At 45.4% G+C, this 19,782-nt stretch overlaps 1 protein-coding gene across 8 annotated transcripts in view; it reads right to left on the minus strand.

Moving 5' to 3' along the window:
* TNRC6A (trinucleotide repeat containing adaptor 6A) overlaps window positions 1–19,782 on the minus strand; it is a 178,794-nt gene that overhangs the window by 69,825 nt on the left and 89,187 nt on the right. For all 8 annotated transcript variants that reach the window (XM_084642247.1, XM_084642246.1, XM_084642248.1 and 5 more), the window contains exon 3: window positions 7,842–7,889. In XM_084642247.1, coding sequence (XP_084498373.1) covers window positions 7,842–7,889 — 48 coding nt within the window. The remainder of the gene's footprint in view (window positions 1–7,841; window positions 7,890–19,782) is intronic.

The raw sequence follows: 19,782 nt of genomic DNA on the forward strand, positions 1-19,782 counted from the left end.
AATATTTCAATGCAGATGTTACGAATCCTGTAAATAAAGATCAGCTACTTAGTTTTTGATTTATTTTGCTTTAAATTCTCAATACTGTGTAATAACTCCTCAGAAACTTGAAAATTTAATTATTTTCTCTACAAAAGCTGTCCATTTACCAAACATTGTTCTTTCCCATTTCTCAGATGCAGAATTTGCCTACGTGCTCCTTAAACATTAACAACATCGGCATGCATGCGCCAGAGTTCTGGAATATTAGTCTTACAACAGCACCTGGTACCCCATTGTGTTAGCAGCTCTACAAAATACATAACAGACTGTCCCTGCCTTAAAGAGTTTACAATCCAAATAGACAAGACAGACTCCTTGTGTGAATAAGGGACTGATACTCCCATTTAACAGACAAAGAACTGAGGCACCGAGAGATTAATTCACTAGTCCATGGTCAGACAGAAAATCTGTAGGAGATCCAGGAACTGAACCCAACTCTCGTGAATCGCAGTCCAGTGCCTTAACCATCAAACCATCCTTTCTCTGTGGAATACTGCAATTTTACTGCAGCAGTGCCAAAAAAGAAAGTACTGCATCTCCTGTCCATGTGAAGGGATACATTATTCCTTCCCTAGTTTAGTAACAGTACAAGAAAAAAAGAGTTACTTTCCAGGGACATTTAGACATTTACTTGTGGCCTGAGAACAACTATGCTCATTGTAGCCATGTTAATCATTTTGCCTGTGAGGGTAGTAAAAGCGAAGCTCCTGGAACAGGGCAAGTGGGAGGTTCCCTTTACTCCATCACATCCTTCTCAAGCTGCCAAATGAAAGCCAGGGTATTATGAGGACTTTTTTTAATTAACAGAAATAGCTAACCATTCACCTCATTGCCAATGTCTTTCCTTTTTTTGGTCAGCCTCCCTCTTTCATTTATTTTCTCTAGAGTGGATGAGAAAACCATGGTTGGTTGCTCTTATTTGCTAGAGTCTAAAAGTATGATGACACTGCAATAAAAGACATGTGGTGACAAGTCTCAGAGCTTGAGTCAATTGACTCTGTATCAGAGGGCTTGGGCTACAGGCCTAAAAAGAGCAGTGTAGATATCCTGTCTTGGGCTAGAGCCCAGGCTCTGAGACCTCCCCAATCATGCGGTTTCAGAGTCTGGGTTCTAGCCCGAGCCAGAACGTCTACACTGCTATTTTCAATCCCGCAGCCTGAGTCCTCTGAGCCTGAGTCAGCTGACCTGGGCTCTGAGACTCACTACTGCAGGTTTTTATATTGCTTTGTAGACATACCTTAAGGCTCAGAGTAGGGATTTAGCATAATGCCTTTGGACCAAGTCTGATGGGATAGCTGATTTGGATAAAAAGCACCCACTGTCCCAGAACCAGGATATGGTTGCAACTAGTATAGACCAGAAGTTGTTCCAACTGCAATCTTTGGAATGGAAATACAGATAGAGGGACGAATGCTTTGTGAATTACCTGCTGTAATTTTGCTTTTTAGTTTGTTTTTGTTTCCAAGAATAAAATTCTTGTTTCTAGTTAAAAATGCTGCCGATTTATTTCAAGCCATTTAACCCGCATTCTCAGTTCCACAAGATGACTTGGGAAATAAAACATCACTTCCCATTAGAATCCATGGTGATTTCCTAAATTAGAAGAATTGTACGGTATCTTGAATATCTGACATATAGTGTCCACCACCCTATTGATTTCATATGAACCATTTATTTACATAAGTGCTCACTCCTTAACAGTTTCTGATTTTACAAAGATTAAACTCCTCCATTCTAGATTTTAGGGTCGTAGTCTTCCAATTAACAACACACAGATGTTGCAAAATGTTCCGTTGCACATTACCTGTTCAACAATATATCAGACAGTGTTAAACATATTGAATAATGGGTGAAGTTTAATAACCCCATACAAAACAATAAAATGTGTAGCAAATTGATATGCTAATCAGAGTAATTCAAAACATGAACTACAGCTTATATGATGGAATGCTAATGTATGGCATTTAATCCCAAGACTAAACATTTTGAAGAGGTTGTGCAGACTGTAAATAGAGATCTTATCTCTATATTAAAAAAAGGCTACCTACGACAGTCCAAATTTTGATTCCCTGAGTCACGGTTATCATTCAGGCTGGACCAGCAGGATGCAGTAAGTTTCAATAAATTAGCATCAGCAAAAATATACCGTTATCCTGCCTGTAAAGCAATATCAATGCCCAAGAGCTGGCTCACACACTTTGTAGCTCTGTGAGCCTCGTTATCACACATGCCAGAGGCTCCTTGAATTCCTCCATTCCACCCCACAAACTCCCTGCATGCCACCTTCTCATCCACCTCTATTTCTGGGGCTCCTTGCAACTCTCTCCAGTGTCTCCCTGCCAGGGGTTCTGTGTGATCCTCCATTTCCACATCCTCCCATGACAGGGTCCCCCATTTTCTCCCCACAGCAGTGGCTCTGCGCACCCCCATTCCTGACTGTGTGCAGCTCCCTATTCTCCACCCACCATCATCTGTCTGGGAGGTAAATCAGTCGGCATGTTAAATTGTCAGGATGGGCAGGTATGAGATGGAATATTCTGCTGGAATACGTTAATGGGTGCCATCAACCAGTTGTTTGATCTATAGACAATTGCAGAGGTGCTTGAAGCTGCAGAAGTGCTAAACCGAAGGCAAGTGCTCCATGTGTTCCTCATTTCCTCCTAAATTAATAGGGTTCTAGCCATTGATGTCAAGACCATTCCCTGAAATTTTGGAATTGATCAGATGCAGCTTTCAAAAGTTATCACATTACAGATCAGAGAAATGCCATCAAGCTGAACATAATGCCTTTACAAGCTCGGCCAAATGGCTGGAAAGCTCTCTTAATGCTTGTTAAAACACAGTATCTTCTATCCTTGTATTAGCCTGCCAGCGTTAAGAGGACTTTCCTATCATGTTAAACTAACATGACTGAAAAAACACATCATTTTTGCCAAAGACAGCGTCACTGACTTCAACATGACTGCTCATGTGCTTAAAGTTAAGCATGTGCATAAGTGCTTGCCGGATGGGGGCCTGCACAGACAAAACATCAAAAAGAATGGAGACTAAGTAACAAACAAATGCACCTGCGGTTCAGAGGCACCAAACTTCTAATTAGCTCCATGTTTTAAAACAGATACTCTGTCTTTAAAATGGAGGACTAAAGTTCACAGACTTCAAGGAAGAAATGTGTCTTAATGGGGAACGTGGAGGACAGTCAGATATAGCATAAGGGAGCAAATCCTGAAATGGAGAATGCAGGCTTCCATTCGGAACATTCCATTCCAAAAATGTAGGTTTGGTATTTTAACTTGATTCCAGCCAATAAGAAACTTTTACATAAGAATTTTTTAAACAGCTGGCTTTTAAACTTAGAGAGGCTTTGCCAATAGGGACAAACACCACAATAATATGAGGTAAAAAGAAAAGGAGTACTTGTGGCACCTTAGAGACTAGTACGCCTTAGCGAATACAGACTAACACAGCTGCTACTCTGAAACCAATAATATGAGGTGTTTGCGGGATGGGCATTACTTACCAAAAAAATGAAATGACCTAATTTGTGTTAAAAAGCGGACAACTGTTAACAACAGAATAGCAGTTATTGAAATGTTGAGATTTTTAAAGCAGATGGGAGTGACATCTAACAATTAAAATTTCCTTTCTGGACCTCTTTTCATTCCTCTCTACGCAGTACTCTATACCCCTCTTCCAGCTCCGACTATGAAATCTTTACCACCTCACTTATCCATCCTTCTAGCCACCTCCTGTATCTTCAGGGTGCAGGAAGAGACAAGCAGCAGCAACTCCAGTCTCTTACCTACATAGATTCTAGCCTCGACACCTCTCCTCCTCTTCATTTCATTCAGGTTTTTTATCCTCTACTTTTTTTGTACAGCCACTTTCAGCAATTCCTGTGACAATCTTACAAACCATTATAAGCCACATTACTTTTCCAGTACCGAAAACTTACTAAAAATACCTTCAAAATGAGGTGAGAGATCAGAGACCTCATTACCAACTGAAGCTCCCACAGTAGGTAGAATGTTCACTTTTAAAACAAATATATCTCAAGTATTCATTTATTAGTATCACTTAAATTACTGTGTGTAGGCCAAAAACAGACTGGACTGAATGTTTCAGTGATTTGCCAAAGCCCAAGAAAGAAGAAGATGGAAAATTAAAAATTTTGAATACTCATAAGGGAATTTAATTCAAACACTGCCAAAGGACTGAGCAACAATCTGAAAACAAAGGCTCCCACAAAGTTCTAAGAAAATGGAGAGAGATAAGATCAGGTTTCATAACAATCTAAAATGAACTCTAAAACAATAAAAGCATCGTACATTTCCTGGTACCCAGACCCCCATGTCTCAGAGTGAGACTTGCCAGAATTATGTAATGATCAAGTAAAGGTAGTAAAATACATCTAACAAGTAAAATAGTAGCAATATAAAAACAGCCATTTGACATAAATTAACTAAAACTTGTTTACTATTAGTTCATGTTGAAGCTTAACACTTCATTGTGATTCTTAAGTAATCGTATTTGGCATCCATTTAAATTAATTACAGGACTCAAACATACTATGGAGTCAATTCATTAAACATCTTTTATTAAAGCCAGGTCTGAACAAGAATCTTTTGCCAATATTATCTCTCTCGACAGGGGAGTGATGTGTGTCATTTTTATACTGATAAAAGCCTTAGTGTTGACACCATTAGGGCAATACAACTTAGTTTGTTTGGGGAATTGTTATAAGCTATGCCAGCAAAAGCACGTTTTTGCCAGAAGCTGCATCTACCTTTTCTTATGTGGACTGGACCATAGTGTGTTCACTCAAATCTTACATAGTGAAATTCAAGAATGTTTTGCTAAGAAATAGTTCTCTTGACAAATAACCTTGCATAGCAAACATAGAAGTGATTGTGTGACCTACTAAGTAAAGTTAAAATGTGTCATATACTAAATTTGTATCCAGGCTATGTAGTGTGTGTGATGAAACTCCCTTCATGATTGAAGTACAGATTTGATGAGTAACATTAAAAGCTTCAGCTGAAGACAACTGATATTTAAATACTAACTTGAAAATCCACTTTAGAATGCTTAAAGCTGTTCCAGTGTGGTCGAAAAATTGTATCTTATACTCTCACACTATGGCTATCATGCGGGATTAAACTTTACTTGACAAAAAACACAATTTATGTATTTCTGTAACTTTAGAATCATTCCCTTCAAGTGGGCTCCATTTGACAATGACCCTGAAATATTTTGTGTAAGAATTCAAAGCTAGTTTTGTCTTAAGGCTTTTACATAAGCTGTACCTTCGCTTCCAATTTATATCATCTCCCTCAATACAGTAATATTTAACAAGAAATGCAAAATGCCAGCTCCTGAACACACATTACAAAGAGGAGGTATATTAAGGAATTAGAAAGCTCTTCAGCTTTCACAATGTTATATAAAAAGAAAACTGATACTTGAAGGTGAACTACATGCACTAAACAACAAAGCATACGAAATTAACACTTCATTCTAGCAGATGCACTCAGGTTTTGGCTGAATTTTAAAACTTTCAGCCTTGCCAAGCAAAAGCCTCTTTTGGGTCTACCTGAATCTACAGGGGACAGAAAAAGGAAAAACAAAGAAGAAAAAAACGCAGAAGACAAAAAAGTACAAAGAACATTCTAAGAATTTTCAAGAATATCATCATGCCAGAACAAGACATATGTAAGAAATGACATCTTGAACACAAAAGTGAAATATATAATACTTGTATATACTTTATATTTCTATAAACTAAGTAGCTGGCATTGGAATTCCCATTCCTTAGGCCTTCCAACACATTAGGACACAAAAATCACTTACTAATGGCAGATTCAATGCCTTCACTCTTTGATATGAAGAACACAAGTAACTAGTAGTTACCTAGTAAGATGCATTTTATGCAAAATTCAAGGGCAAGGCTAGTGCCTTGACAACAAAAAACCACCTGACTGGACAGGATTGAAAACAAAATCCTGCATTCACGTGTTCACTCCTAGTGGCAACAACTTAAAGTGGAAGAGAAAGATTTTTTTTTTTTAATTAAAGCTAATGTTAAAATTATATAATACGTAGGTTAAGAAAAGAGTATCTGTACATCTGGGTATAGTGCTTACAGTATTCACAAATACAAAGTTTGTTTTAACAGTCATAAGATACATCAACTGTAAGGACACGGAGACTGAGCCGGCAGCTAACCTTGGTGGAGCAGGTGGCAGAAAAAGGAGAAGGGAAGGCGGCATCTTATTAAGGCCAATCATCTGCATTTGCAATGACCAGTTAGTATCTTTCATTTAGGCCTTTCACTCTGGGTCAGGAAATTGAAGATAGGATCAGGCATAAAACCAGAACGAACCAGCTGGGGTTGCTGGCTGCTCCATGCCTTGTGGAAGGCTGGGTCTAGAATAAAGAATGGCGGTGTTTCGTTTTACTTCTGAATGCTTTGCTTCCTTCTCTGCAAACCACACTGAGTACGTGGTTTGTGTGGTGTGAATGTGAAGACCAGTGGTATCCAAACTTTTTGGAGGGTGCCCCCTTACCCTGGTCCACGCACCCCTGCTGGGCCGGGAATGGGGCCACATCTGGAAGGGGCTGGTGGGTGGATAGGGGTAAGGGGGCTGAAGCTGGGGTTGCAGCTGTGGGTGGGTGTAGGCTGACAAGATGTCCTGATTTTATAGGGACTGTCCTGATATTCAGGGTATTTTCTTATATAGGTGTCTATTACCCCCAGCCCCCGGCCCGATTTTTCACACTTGCTGTCTGGTCACTCTAGGTGGGCAGGAACAGGAGTGGAGCCGCAGCTGGGCTGCGGTGGGGGCCGGCAGCCAGGCCTTTGGCCAGGTGTGGCTCTGCTCCTGGCCTTACCCCAGCCTCGGCCCCAAGCCAGGAACAGAGCCACACTGAGGTTGGGGATGGCGCCGGGCACTGGAGCTGGGGGACGCAGCTGAGGGCAGGACTGGAGCAGAGCTGGGGGCTGGGTGACACTCCCTCCCCACCCCCATGGGGGCTGGCCCAGGCCCTGCCACGCACCCCTGGGGGGAGGGATAGCTCAGTGGTTTGAGCATTGTCCTGCTACACCCAGGGTTGTGAGTTCAATCCTTGAGGGGGCCATTTAGGGATCTGGGGCAAAAATTGGGGATTGGTCCTGCTTTGAGCAGGGCTTTGGACTAGATGACCTCCTGAGGTCCCTTCCAACCCTGATATTCTATATATTAAACAAGAGATCTGAAGCAGTACAAAAAATTTTGCAATGGGACATTTTCCATTTATACGGTTTTTACCATAAGATTCAATATGTAATTATTACATAGTTAATTATCTAGAAAGTCACAGGTTTATAGTCAGACACACAACTTGGATGATGTAATAGATCTTTACTGGACCAAATTCACACAGAAGAGCTCTGGGTAAGGCTGAAAGCTTGTCTCTCACCAACAGAAGTTGGTCCAATAAAAGATTATCTCACTCATCTTGTTTTTCTAATATCGTCAGATAAAACGGCTACAATGCTGCATACAATTATTATAGTCAGGCAGTTGCAGCAGCAGACTTCACTGAAGTTTACCTTTGCAAACATTATTTTCAGACGAAACAATGGAAAGGTTTCACTATCTACTAGAGAGCTACACTTTTAATCCAACAATTTTTCTAGCAACTAACATGAAATTAAGGCTCCATATAAAGGTTTCCATGAAGAGGAGAAAAATAACTACACAAACTCTAGGCCCACCCTGTCCTGGAATCAGAGAAGTAAATTCAAACGCATGTCTTACCTGCTTAGTTTTCTTTCAACTTCTTTGGTAGCTTTAGCTTCCAATTCTCTGTAACAGAAAGGGATGTTGGTTACCATGTCAACAGAAGAGCAGAAGAAATATAATTGGGATGGGTTTGAAAGACACACTGATCCTCATGTGTTGGTTCCTCATGGGGGAGAGGCTAGCAATGATCTCTGAATACTGATATCCACAGGTTTTTATCTCAGGATGAAGGGAGAACAGGGATGGAGCAAAACATACAGACACCAATTAATCTATTTTTCCTCACACTTCCTTAAAACCATTTGTTAAGCCACAAAAATAGTGTCTTTTCCATGAAAAAGGGATGAGGAAAAACTGTGCTTAACCTTGTTAACCGAAAAAGAAATAGAAGGCAAGGTATGAGCAGTATGCTACACAGAGACCTGACTTTGAATTATGGACAGACAATAATGACCTAGGAACACAGGAGATCAAACCTCCAACACAGTGGAAAACCAGACCCTGGGCAGGAGATTAAACCCCAAACACAGTGACCGGCTCCAGTCTTGGGGAGTATCGGACGCATTTTATCCCACAAAAAGAAAAGGAGGACTTGTGGCACCTTAGAGACTAACCCATTTATTTGAGCATGAGCTTTCGTGAGCAGGAAAGCTCATGCTCAAATAAATGGGTTAGTCTCTAAGGTGCCACAAGTCCTCCTTTTCTTTTTGCAAAGGCAGACTAACACGGCTGTTACTCTGAAACCTTTTATCCCACAGAAACCCAAGAGCCATTCTTCTTTAAACTTCCACAGCACTTGTTTAGCGTGTGAGGATAATAAATCACCAAGGCACAGAACCGCTTCTGGAGGCGGCGAGCCAGGCACCGGCGGACGGCTGAGTTGGGGCGAAGAAGAACGCTCCCCTGCCCCACCACAGCCACATGTCGGTCGGCCGGGAAGCCCTTCTGAGGCCCTAGCTGCAGAGACTCGAATGGTTTTAACCAAGTTACACCCAGGCCCCAGCGGCAGCAGGGACGTGTTACCTGAAACTAACACCAGCGCAGCCCGATGGCACCCGCCGTGCAGCCCAGCCCAGCCCAGGGCGGGACTCGCGGGGCCAGGAGGCAGAGCCGGGCGGCAGCCACCCTCCAGGACCGCCCGGCCAAAGGGCCGCATCACCCACCTGCCCCCGTCCCTGCCCGGCATGGGGCTCCCTCAGCGCCCCCCGCTCCCCCCCGGCTCCTCCCCATCCCGGCGCCTCCCTTCGCGGCTCCCCCCGACTCCCAGCCCCCCCATCCCAACTCCGTTCCCCCCCATCCCGGCGCCCCCAGCTCCACGGTCTCCCGGCGCCCCCCGACTCCCAGCCCCCCATCCCAACTCCGTTCCCCCCCATCCCGGCGCCCCCAGCTCCACGGTCTCCCGGCGCCCCCCGACTCCCAGCCCCCCATCCCAACTCCGTTCCCCCCCATCCCGGCGCCCCCAGCTCCACGGTCTCCCGGCGCCCCCCGACTCCCAGCCCCCCATCCCAACTCCGTTCCCCCCCATCCCGGCGCCCCCCGACTCCCAGCCCCCCATCCCAACTCCGTTCCCCCCCATCCCGGCGCCCCCAGCTCCACAGTCTCCCGGCGCCCCCCGACTCCCAGCCCCCCATCCCAACTCCGTTCCCCCCCATCCCGGCGCCCCCCGACTCCCAGCCCCCTATCCCAACTCCGTTCCCCCCCATCCCGGCGCCCCCAGCTCCGAGCCTCCCTTCGCGGCCCCCCCGACTCCCGGCCCCCCCATCCCGGCTCCGCTCCCCCCCATCCCAGCTCCGCGCCTCCCGGCCCCCCCATCCCGGCTCCGCTCCCCCCCGCCCCCCCATCCCGGCTCCGCTCCCCCCCATCCCAGGGCCCCCATCCCAGTTCCCCGCCCCCCATTCCGGCGCCCCCCGCTCCGCGCCTCCCGGCCCCCCATCCCAGCTCCTCCCCCTCTCCCCCGCTCCGCGCCCTTCACACTTCCCTGCCTATCACCTCATGTATGTAAAGTGCTCGGAGTCCGGCCCGGGCCCGGCGCTGGCGCGGCGGCTCTCTAGGCGGCCTGGGCCCGGCACAGTGGAGCTCGGGGGCCCGGCAGCTGCTGCAGCAGCGTCGCCGCCATTTCCTGCCTCCCTCCTAACTTGGCCGGGTCCGGCACTGGCCCGCCGCACCGGAAGAGAAATCCCGCCGGAAACACCACTTCCGGGGCAACCAGCATCCCCCAACATGGCGCCCTAGCAACCCCCTAGCAACCCGGAGGGCAGAGACCGCCCCTCCCCCCGTCCGCGCATGGCGAAGGATGCGCCGCAAAGAGACACCCCCTGGACCTCAGCACAAGCGCCCCCAGCCGCCGAGGAGAACGGAAAGCAGGAGGCCCCCGTCCCCGAGAGAAAGAAAACCCCGGCCAGGACCCTCCTTCCCCGGCTCCCCCGACACGACCCTTGAGGAGCGTCCCACAACCGCCTGCCCCGGCGTCCCTGCCAGCGCAGCCCGGGGCTACAGTGAAGGGTTTGCTGGCCTCATGCCCAGGGCCGGCGGCTGCGTGTAATTTTTGGTGGCACCCAGAACGGGTCTAAGTTCGCCCCCCCGTCCGCTTGTTGGCGCGTGTACCACAATTAATGGGGTGGGGCAAGTGGTTTGGGGTGTGGGCGGGGCTCAGGGCCGGGGCGTGTGCGTGGGGGGGGTGAGGGCCGGGGACGAGGGGTTTGGGGTGTGCGAGGGGCTCAGGGCCGGGGCGTGTGCGTGGGGGGGGTGAGGGCCGGGGACGAGGGGTTTGGGGTGTGCGAGGGGCTCAGGGCCGGGGCGTGTGCGCGTGGGGGGGGGTGAGGGCCGGGGACGAGGGGTTTGGGGTGTGCGAGGGGCTCAGGGCCGGGGCGTGTGCGTGGGGGGGGGTGAGGGCCGGGGACGAGGGGTTTGGGGTGTGGGCGGGGCTCAGGGCCGGGGCGTGTGCGTGGGGGGGGGTGAGGGCCGGGGACGAGGGGTTTGGGGTGTGCGAGGGGCTCAGGGCCGGGGCGTGTGCGTGGGGGGGGGTGAGGGCCGGGGACGAGGGGTTTGGGGTGTGCGAGGGGCTCAGGGCCGGGGCGTGTGCGTGGGGGGGGGGTGAGGGCCGGGGGCGAGGGGTTTGGGGTGTGCGAGGGGCTCAGGGCCGGGGCGTGTGCGTGGGGGGGGGTGAGGGCCGGGGACGAGGGGTTTGGGGTGTGCGAGGGGCTCAGGGCCGGGGCGTGTGCGTGGGGGGGGGTGAGGGCCGGGGGCGAGGGGTTTGGGGTGTGCGAGGGGCTCAGGGCCGGGGCGTGTGCGTGGGGGGGGTGAGGGCCGGGGGCGAGGGGTTTGGGGTGTGCGAGGGGCTCAGGGCTGGGGCAGAAGGTTGGGGTGCGGGCTCTGGGGTTGGGCAGGGGATGAGTTTGGGGTGGAGGCAGGCTGCCACGGGGCTGGGGCCAGAGAGGCAGACTACACAGTCCCCCCAGCAGGACACTCCCCTGGCACTGTCATTGCACGTGCTCCTAGGGGCCAGACCCCTCTGAGGTCCAGCAAGCCCCGTCGCATCCCTTGTGGGTGCCAGAGGGAGGGGGGGCTGCCATCACGTGTGTGCCTCCTCTCCCCGCAGGCAGCGGCTGTGCCACCAGCCCAGCCTGCCGCCAGCGCCGCTCCCTTTTGTAGCCGGGCGTGGCCGGGCCATTGCCCGCTGCCCAGGGCGCAGGCAGGGACGCTCCGGGGGAGGTGCATGGGGGCAGCAAGCAGGTGCGGGGGGTGATGGGCGGGGGGCAACAGGCGGGGCCACGGGAGAGACCTGGCCCTGAACATTGGTGGAGCCAGGCCCCTGGGCCCTGAATTTGCTGGAGCACGGGTACTACAGGCCAATATAACTCACTGCCCCTTCATGCTGCAGGTTAGGAGTGTGAAAAAAATCTAACCCCTGCCTGCCAGTTCTTTGTACCCGCCCTTGCTGCCATGCCAGCAAAAGCCCTACTGTCTGTACCAGCAAATCCTCGCCCATATAGACAGGACCACAGAGACCTCATCTTTCATGGTGAGATTACAACCCACCCTTACAGTGTGAGCTCTACAGTACAACCCCTCCCCCCCCATCTGTGACTTGAACTGCTACTTTACAGGTAGGCGTGGAAGAATTAGATTTTTCTCCCCCATAAACGTGAGTAAATGTCAATTTCACCACACAGACAAAACAGTGAAAAAATATTTTCATCAACAGTAATCATAATTTACAGATAAAGTAAAAAAAAATGCTTCTTGAAAACTTGTAAGAGTTTGATTTAAGAATATTTCCTGTATATTTTGATGTGATGTAGAATTAAGAAAAGGGCAACAAAAATGATTAAGTGTATAAAACAGCTTCTCTATGAGGACATACTTCCATAAAGAGGCTGGGACTGTTCAGCTTAGAAGAGAGATGACTAAGGGGAGATATAAATCTATGAAATCATGAATGGTGTGGAGAAAAAGAATAAGGAAGAATCATTTATCTCATAACACAAGAACCATGGGTCACCATCTGAAATTAATAGGCCGCAGGTTTAAAACAAACATAAGGCCATATTTCTTCACACAACGCACCATCAACCTGTGAAACTTGTTGTCAGGGGATGTTGTAAAGGCCAAAAATATAACTCTGTTGAAAAAAAAAAAAATTAGATAAGTTCATGGAGGATAGGTCCCTCAATGGCTAGTAGCCAAGATGGTCAGGGACACAACCTCATGCTGTAGGTGTCCCTAAGCCTCTGATGCCAGAAGCTGGGATTGGACAACAAGGGATAGATCACTCGATAATTGCTCCGTTCTGTTCATTCTCTTTGAAGTATCTGGCACCAGCCCTCTGTCAGAAGACAGGATACTGGTCTAGATGGACTATTGGTCTGTCCTAGTATGGCCGTTCTTATGTTGACACTTTGTGTGTTAAGGGTTTTAAAGCTTTAACTTTTTAAATCTCAGTATCTACTGTCATTAAATAATTATTGTCTGATCCCGCTAATTTCCTGCAACTGTGAAAAATTAAATAGATAAATATAAAAGAATACTTAAAATAAACAAATAGTATATGTTGAAATTATATTTTAAAAAATCTAATTCTGCCTATTTATAGGGTGATGCATGCTCTGTGTGGTGATGTAAGAAATCCATCCCTGGGGCATGAACCCCCCACCATGAAAGACCTCCTTATTTATATACATAAAGAACATGATAGCTGCCTGAACCCCAGCAGCACCAGACCTATGGAACTTATTCAATGCACCAGTCCCAGTTTTGAATGGGAACTGTCTTGTGTCCTGCATCCAGCAAGACAATAAAACTGCCCTGAGATACCTTTGAGACACAACACAATCATCTCGATATTGCAATAGACAAACTCCACCCCCAAAAGATAGTATAAAATATGGTAACTCTGTAATGGAACCACAAGTGCCACCATGGCAGTCAACATGGACAGGGAAAGTCATTCTTAATAAGTCCGTTCCTTCAGCCACCATGTGAGTAGTTTTGATCTAATTTCTCAACATCATTAGGTTACTTAAGTGACTGGAATTGAACAGAATTTCAATCCATGTCTCACCAATATCATAGAGAGAGAGACTGTCACTTCCCTGAGCAACCTAGGAAGATGCAAAGCAAGTAGCTAGGAGAGTAACAACACACCATTTTCATAAAGTAATTTTTCTGACCATTATTATTTTATTTTCTGGGCAGTGTCAGTGTGCTCAGCTCTGTATACAACACAGCAAAAGAACACACATTTTGAGGAATCAGTATTAACTTACTAGGTAAGCATCAGAAGTAAGCCAATAGTCTGCAATCCCTCTAAAAATGAAGAATGTAAGGAAGAAGGAGTTAATGTGTTAAGAGACTGCTAATTAAAATAGGAGGTAAAAAAATATTGTACTAAAAATGGAAAAAAAAGGAAGCTCACCATCACGGCCACTGTCCACTACTCTCTCTGCATTCAATTCATTCCTAAAGACTTTTCTGCCACAAATCTTACTACTGACATAATTTATTTATATTACTGCAGCACCTGGGAGCCCTTATCATGGACCAGGTTTGTCATGTACAAACAAAAAGATGGTCCCTGTCCTAAAGAGTTTACCATCTAAGTATAAAACAAGAATAAACGGACAGATGGGGAAATGAGACCACTGTTTATCAGGCTGATAAACAGTGGTCTCCCCCCATAAGCAGCCTATCCATTGTCAAGTTTTTTATAGGCATCATGGAGAAGGAGAGTTTTGAAGAATAATGCAGTAGCTTTGTGGCTGATCATAGGGAGCTCCTTCCAAGAAAGAGGTGCAGTGTGGAAGAAAGCATAGAGTTGCTTATTTGAAAATTTAACAAGAGAGTGATGGAGGATGACATCATCAGCCATCCAGAGGCATCCTGATAGTTAATGAGAGAGAAGTAGAGTGGGGATAGAGCATGAGGGCCTTGAAGGTGATAACAACCAGCTTATGTTAGATGCAACAAAGAATGGGGAGTCAACGTACTGACTGATATGTTTGAAGAGTAATTGGGACTAATATAAAAAAAAGTGTTAATTTAGTATTACTAAGACATAGCCAAGCACCCCCTTGTCCATGCTACTAATGTATTACATAGCTTTCCCCCATCTTTTTGTCAGTCTTTAGATTGTGGGTTCCTGGGAGAGGGACTATATATCTTCTTTACTGTTTGGAGAGTACCGAGCACACTCTGGGCATGAACCTCAATAAGTGAAAAACATACTTAAATAAATAATAGTCCAAATAAGAATACAGAGTCATCTGGGGCTTGGATGTGGAAAATAAAGAATGCAAAAAAAATATGGCCAAATTCATCCAAGTTTAATTGCACTGACTTGAATAGAGTTACCTCAAAAATGAGTTTAGGCAAATGAAGCCAGTCAAAGGGATTAAGGGGAATAAAGGGAGGGAGAGAACTGGAAAACATTAATGCCAAGAGAGGATTGGGGTTATAGTGGATAGCAAATCAGAAGTTTGCAGTGCAATGCAATTTTTGATTGCATTCTCAAAGGCATCATGTTATCGCACACACCCCCCCCTTTTTTTTGGTGCAAATAACATTGTCCTGCTGTGTTTTTAACCCAGAATATCGAAGCAGTGAGAATCTGAAAATGAAACTGACTATTAAAAAAAATCAGGAATGATTTGATTTTCATCATCCAAGCCCAGAAAACATAGGAAGGAAACAAAGAGCATAAATAACAGCAGGAAACTGATTTATTGTGATTTAATATTTATATTCCATTACTGTACTGCCTAGAGGCCCATTGTACAAACACATAGGAAGATAGTTTCCCTTCCCCAAATGGATTATAATCGAGGGCCCTGATCGTACAAGTGATTCTTTGCAAGCAGACCCCAAATGGGTAGGAGCTCCGTAGGTTTCAGAGATCCATTCACACATAATATCTCCTAGGTTCAGGGCCCAGAAAGACAAGTGATATATGGATGATGGGGAAGAGCAATACCATCAAATATATTTAGTTTTTATATATCTATATATAAAATTACAATTAAAAATATTATAAAGTTTTTGCCAACTAGCCTTATCTACCCAGCATTAACTGACTGATTTTCTATAGACATCACAGCAGAAGTGGATTCTGGGGACATTTTTTTCAATGTTTAAAATTCACTTTGAGCAATCTAAGGTGTATATTAGCTTGCTCGCTAGTCCAGGTGAGTCAGATTTTTGATAGGTGATAGTAGCCTACTCTATATGGTGTCCTGCACCACTGCTGGAGTATTCTGGTGCATAATAAGCCTGTCACCCAGATGGTTGCTTATCAGCAGTTCCTGCATTTAGCTCTGAAGCATTACTTCAAACTAGCCTAGGAGTTTGAACAGTTACTGTTCAAGGAAACAATTATTCTTGTACATGCCTTCAGTGCTATTCAGGAATTTAATTTTTTTCTAAACTCTTCTACCGTTAACATGGAAATAAGCACAGGGTTTCATTTGTGCTATCATAGGAGATTGTGAGAAAAAAGAATGAAGGCAGGTAGGTGGTTTGTTGGTTAGGGAAAAACCTTTTGCAAAACTGTCATGAACATTTACCAGCCCAGCTGCAAAATCTCTTAATTTGGCTTTTAACCTTATCACTGGTACTAATGAAAAAATTACAGCTATTTTAGTCACCTATCAAAAATCTGACTCACCTGGACTAGCGAGCAAGCTGACCGTCACATATATTTTGACCCCCAATTGTCCTCAGACATCTGCTGGAATACAGCCTGTCTTGCTGGTAGAATGAATGGGTGCAATATATTGCTGCTAGGGAAACCTTATGTTATTAAAGCCAAGCATTTACAACAAAGCAGCATAGATAATAAAGGGTCCTTTTCATCCTGTTCCTACATGCTAAATAATATAACTTGGATTATTGTGCAGCTGGAAAACACACACACACAAAGAGATTGTGTCATGTTTCTCTTACTTCAATAGGCAATGGCAACCTTAAAATCAATTTCTTTGTTACTAACAGTAGCTTTGAAGCTTCTAAGTGAAATCTCCTTTGAGATTAATTTTTCCTCATATATAAAAGCTGTTTGGGAGTTATTTATGTGTAAAGCTGTGTAACTAGAAGCCATTCTTTGTTGACATTTCTGTTCCACTTCCTGTTACTATGCCTCATTCCCCACACTCCCATTTCATCCACTCTTGAAAGGGATAGTATTTGATGCAATAGAACTGCTGCTATGTCTGTTTTCAGTTGGGAAGGTTAACAAATATATTATGCACTCTAGTTATGGCTTGTTGTTAACTGAATCAGGGCACTGTCAATAAAAATCATAGTCAAGGTCTGTAGGTTTCTCAATTATTTTAGACTCTGCTCTAATTTTATGCATACACGTGCTCCCAGGAAGTGGTCTGCTATTCAGCAATTGCTTCCATTCAATCCCTAAATACCAAGGCTTCAGTGGACCTATCTACTCCACTAACTAACCCTGTATCATCTCCCCTCCCCCGCATGTTCTGATCCCAGATCTTCCAATTCCAAAGTCTCATTTCCCTGCAACTCAGAGAGCCAATTTTGCAGTTTTAAAATACCAGCAAACTGGCCATGTAACAGCACTGCAAAATTCAAGCTAGATGACAACCCTCGAGTAGGGAGTCTCTTCAGGGGGAAGTGCAAGGAGGTGAGAATTCACCTGCCAAAAAGCAGTGCCACCTATTGTGGCAGTATTCATAGGCACTGTATGGCAACAGGATGCAAACAGTACCAAGTCGACATGTACTCTATGTATTTCATCTTGTTTCACATCTTGCCAATGATGTGGACAAAGCCAAAATAGGATGCTGAGCATCATACCGGTAGGACTTCTGCACTGAATACAGGATTTCATCAATTCGGCCATAATGAGGGGAGTGATTGTGGATCATGGATGGCAGGGCAGCACAGGCCCAACACTAGCCCATATCCACAATGGGCCAGATCTTCTACCTCCTTCCTTGCAGAGATATCTGGGTTAGGTGCAGAGGAACTCCATGAGGAATTTTTTCCCAAAGTAATTCTGCTGCTGCTACTCCAACCAAAGGGCTGGTGCAGGCTTAGCAAGAGACAGGCCAGGTATTCTGGGTTTCCTTAATGCTTTCTTTTGTTTTGGACCCCAAGAAGATTGTAAGAGCAAGGATGTCAGGTTAGATTGTATTTAGGGTCAGTTCTACTCAGTATTTGCCATCTGTCCTTAGTTTCATAAGAACGGCCATATTGATCCGTCTAGCCCAGTATCCTCTCTTTCAACAGTGGCTGGTGCCAGGTGCTTCAGAGGGAATGAACAGAACAGAGCAGTTATTGAGCGATCCATCCCCTGTTGTCCAGTCGCAGCTTCTCACAGTCAGAGGGTTAGGGACACCTGTAGCATGAGGTTGTGTCCCTGACCATCTTGGCTACTAGCAATGAAGGGACCTATCCTCCGTGAACTTATCTAATTCTTATTTTGAACCCAGTTATAGTTTTGGCCTTCACAACATCCGCTGGCAACGAATTCCACAGGTTAATTGTCTGTCGTGTAAGGAGGACTTCCTCATATTTGTTTAAACCTACTGCCTATTAATTTCATATGGTGACCCCAGGTTCTTGTGTTGTGTGAAGGGGTAATGACACATCTCTATTCGCTTTCTCCACACCGGTCATGATTGTATAGACCCCCAACTCATTCCCTCTTAGTCATCTCTTTCCTGAGCTGAACAGTCAGAGTCTTTTTAATCTTTCTTAAGATGGAAGCTATTCCATATCCTTGGCCATTTTCTGGACCTTTTCCAATTGTAATGTATCTTTTTAGAAATAGGGCAACCAGAGCTGCATGCAGTATTCAAGGTGTGGGAATACCGTGGATTTATATAGGGGCATTATGATATCGTCTGTCATATTATCTATCCCTTTCACAATGGTTTCCTAATTTGAAATTGCAGAACTGCTAACTGTGCTACATAACCTATCGCTTAAATCAGTTTCTGTACCATGTGACTGGAGGAGAGCTAATGTGATGCCCATGGGCCCCTAGGACGACTAGGCCTCCTAGGCACTACAGTACTACAAACAGTTACTAATAATGGGAACTTCTATCCAAGGGTGCAAATCCTGCCTAGTGAGTTCAGGCAGTTGCCCAGTGTGGATCATTTAATGTTACACTTTCACCATTAATTAAATGTGGCCTTTTGGTCACCGATCCCTCCACACACCTTTTTCCTAGCCCCTGCCTAGCATTGCAAGTCAGCTGCCACCCACACCTATTGAGTGTGACCTGACATCCTGATGGAGACACATAGTTCATTCCTTCTGGAACTACCAGTGTAACTTTCTCCTTAATTAGGATGTTCACATAATGCAACCAACAACAAAAATAAAAGGGAAAGAAAGAAAAATGCAGAAGATAAAGAAATGTTCTGACTAAAAATAGTTAAAAACAAGCTGGCACCATTTCAATGTTTCCTACTCCCCCCACCCTTCCCTTTATCTGCAATTTGCTGTCAAGTCTTCATACAAAATGAGGGCTTCAGTGTGAAGTTGTAAAGCCGACATGTTAGAAAATACTTTCTGCCTAATGTCTGGGGAAAATAAAGCGAGAGGCTCCTTTTATAAGTCAATGTGAGAAGTGCAGGCCTGGGAATGTGGTGAATTTGCAGTCAATAACCCTTTGCCGCTTGTTACATTCAGCATCATTACACAGAATGAAGAAGCTGTCATGAGCAAAACAGATTGTTTTCAAAATTGCACTTGATTTAAATAATCCAAATTAGCTGATCTGACAGACAGGGGGAAACAATCTTCTTGTTAACACACAGAGACTGTGTCTTACTCTACAAGAACTCTCCTTTCTCAGATCACTATAGAGCTTTTATTTACAGTATTTATGTTTGGAGCATTTTTAAATGGTCTTAGCCCTGTGCTAAGGGCTTATCATAAAGGGACTGATCAGACAATCTTTACTTATACCAGTAATTTATTTCTTACTCACACAAGCAGTCCCAGTGAAGTCAACTGGACTTCTTGCATAAGCAAGGATTACTTCAGTCTTTGTAGGATCCTTAACCAGGAAGAGAAAAAGAGTATGACAGATTTTGAAGTTGCAAACAAAAAGGATTTGGCTTCTGCTCCAGCAAGAGCTGGAATGCAGCCAAAAAGAGCAAAATCTCATCGTAGGACTCGCGATTAAACAGCCAGTGCCTATTTCACAGGCCGCAATAACAAACAGCCATTAGATCTGTGCTCAGGAAAAGAATATTCACAGCCTAGCCTCCAGGCTTCACTTGCATTTCCAGCTTTATCACCGTTACACAGGGTGATCAGAGTCGGGAGAGCAGGCAATAGGGGTCATTAAATGAAAATTTAATCCTATCCTTTAAATCTGCAAAAAAATAATAAAAGAGAAAAAGAATTGCCCTGTGTTTTAAAGCTGGCCCAACTTGCTTCTCCTGGTCTGCATTTGGGAAAGCTGCCAGCAGTAAAATGG

This window comes from Lepidochelys olivacea (assembly GCF_965140295.1).
Source record: "Lepidochelys olivacea isolate rLepOli2 genome assembly, chromosome: 10".
NCBI classification, from domain to species: Eukaryota; Metazoa; Chordata; order Testudines; family Cheloniidae; genus Lepidochelys; species Lepidochelys olivacea.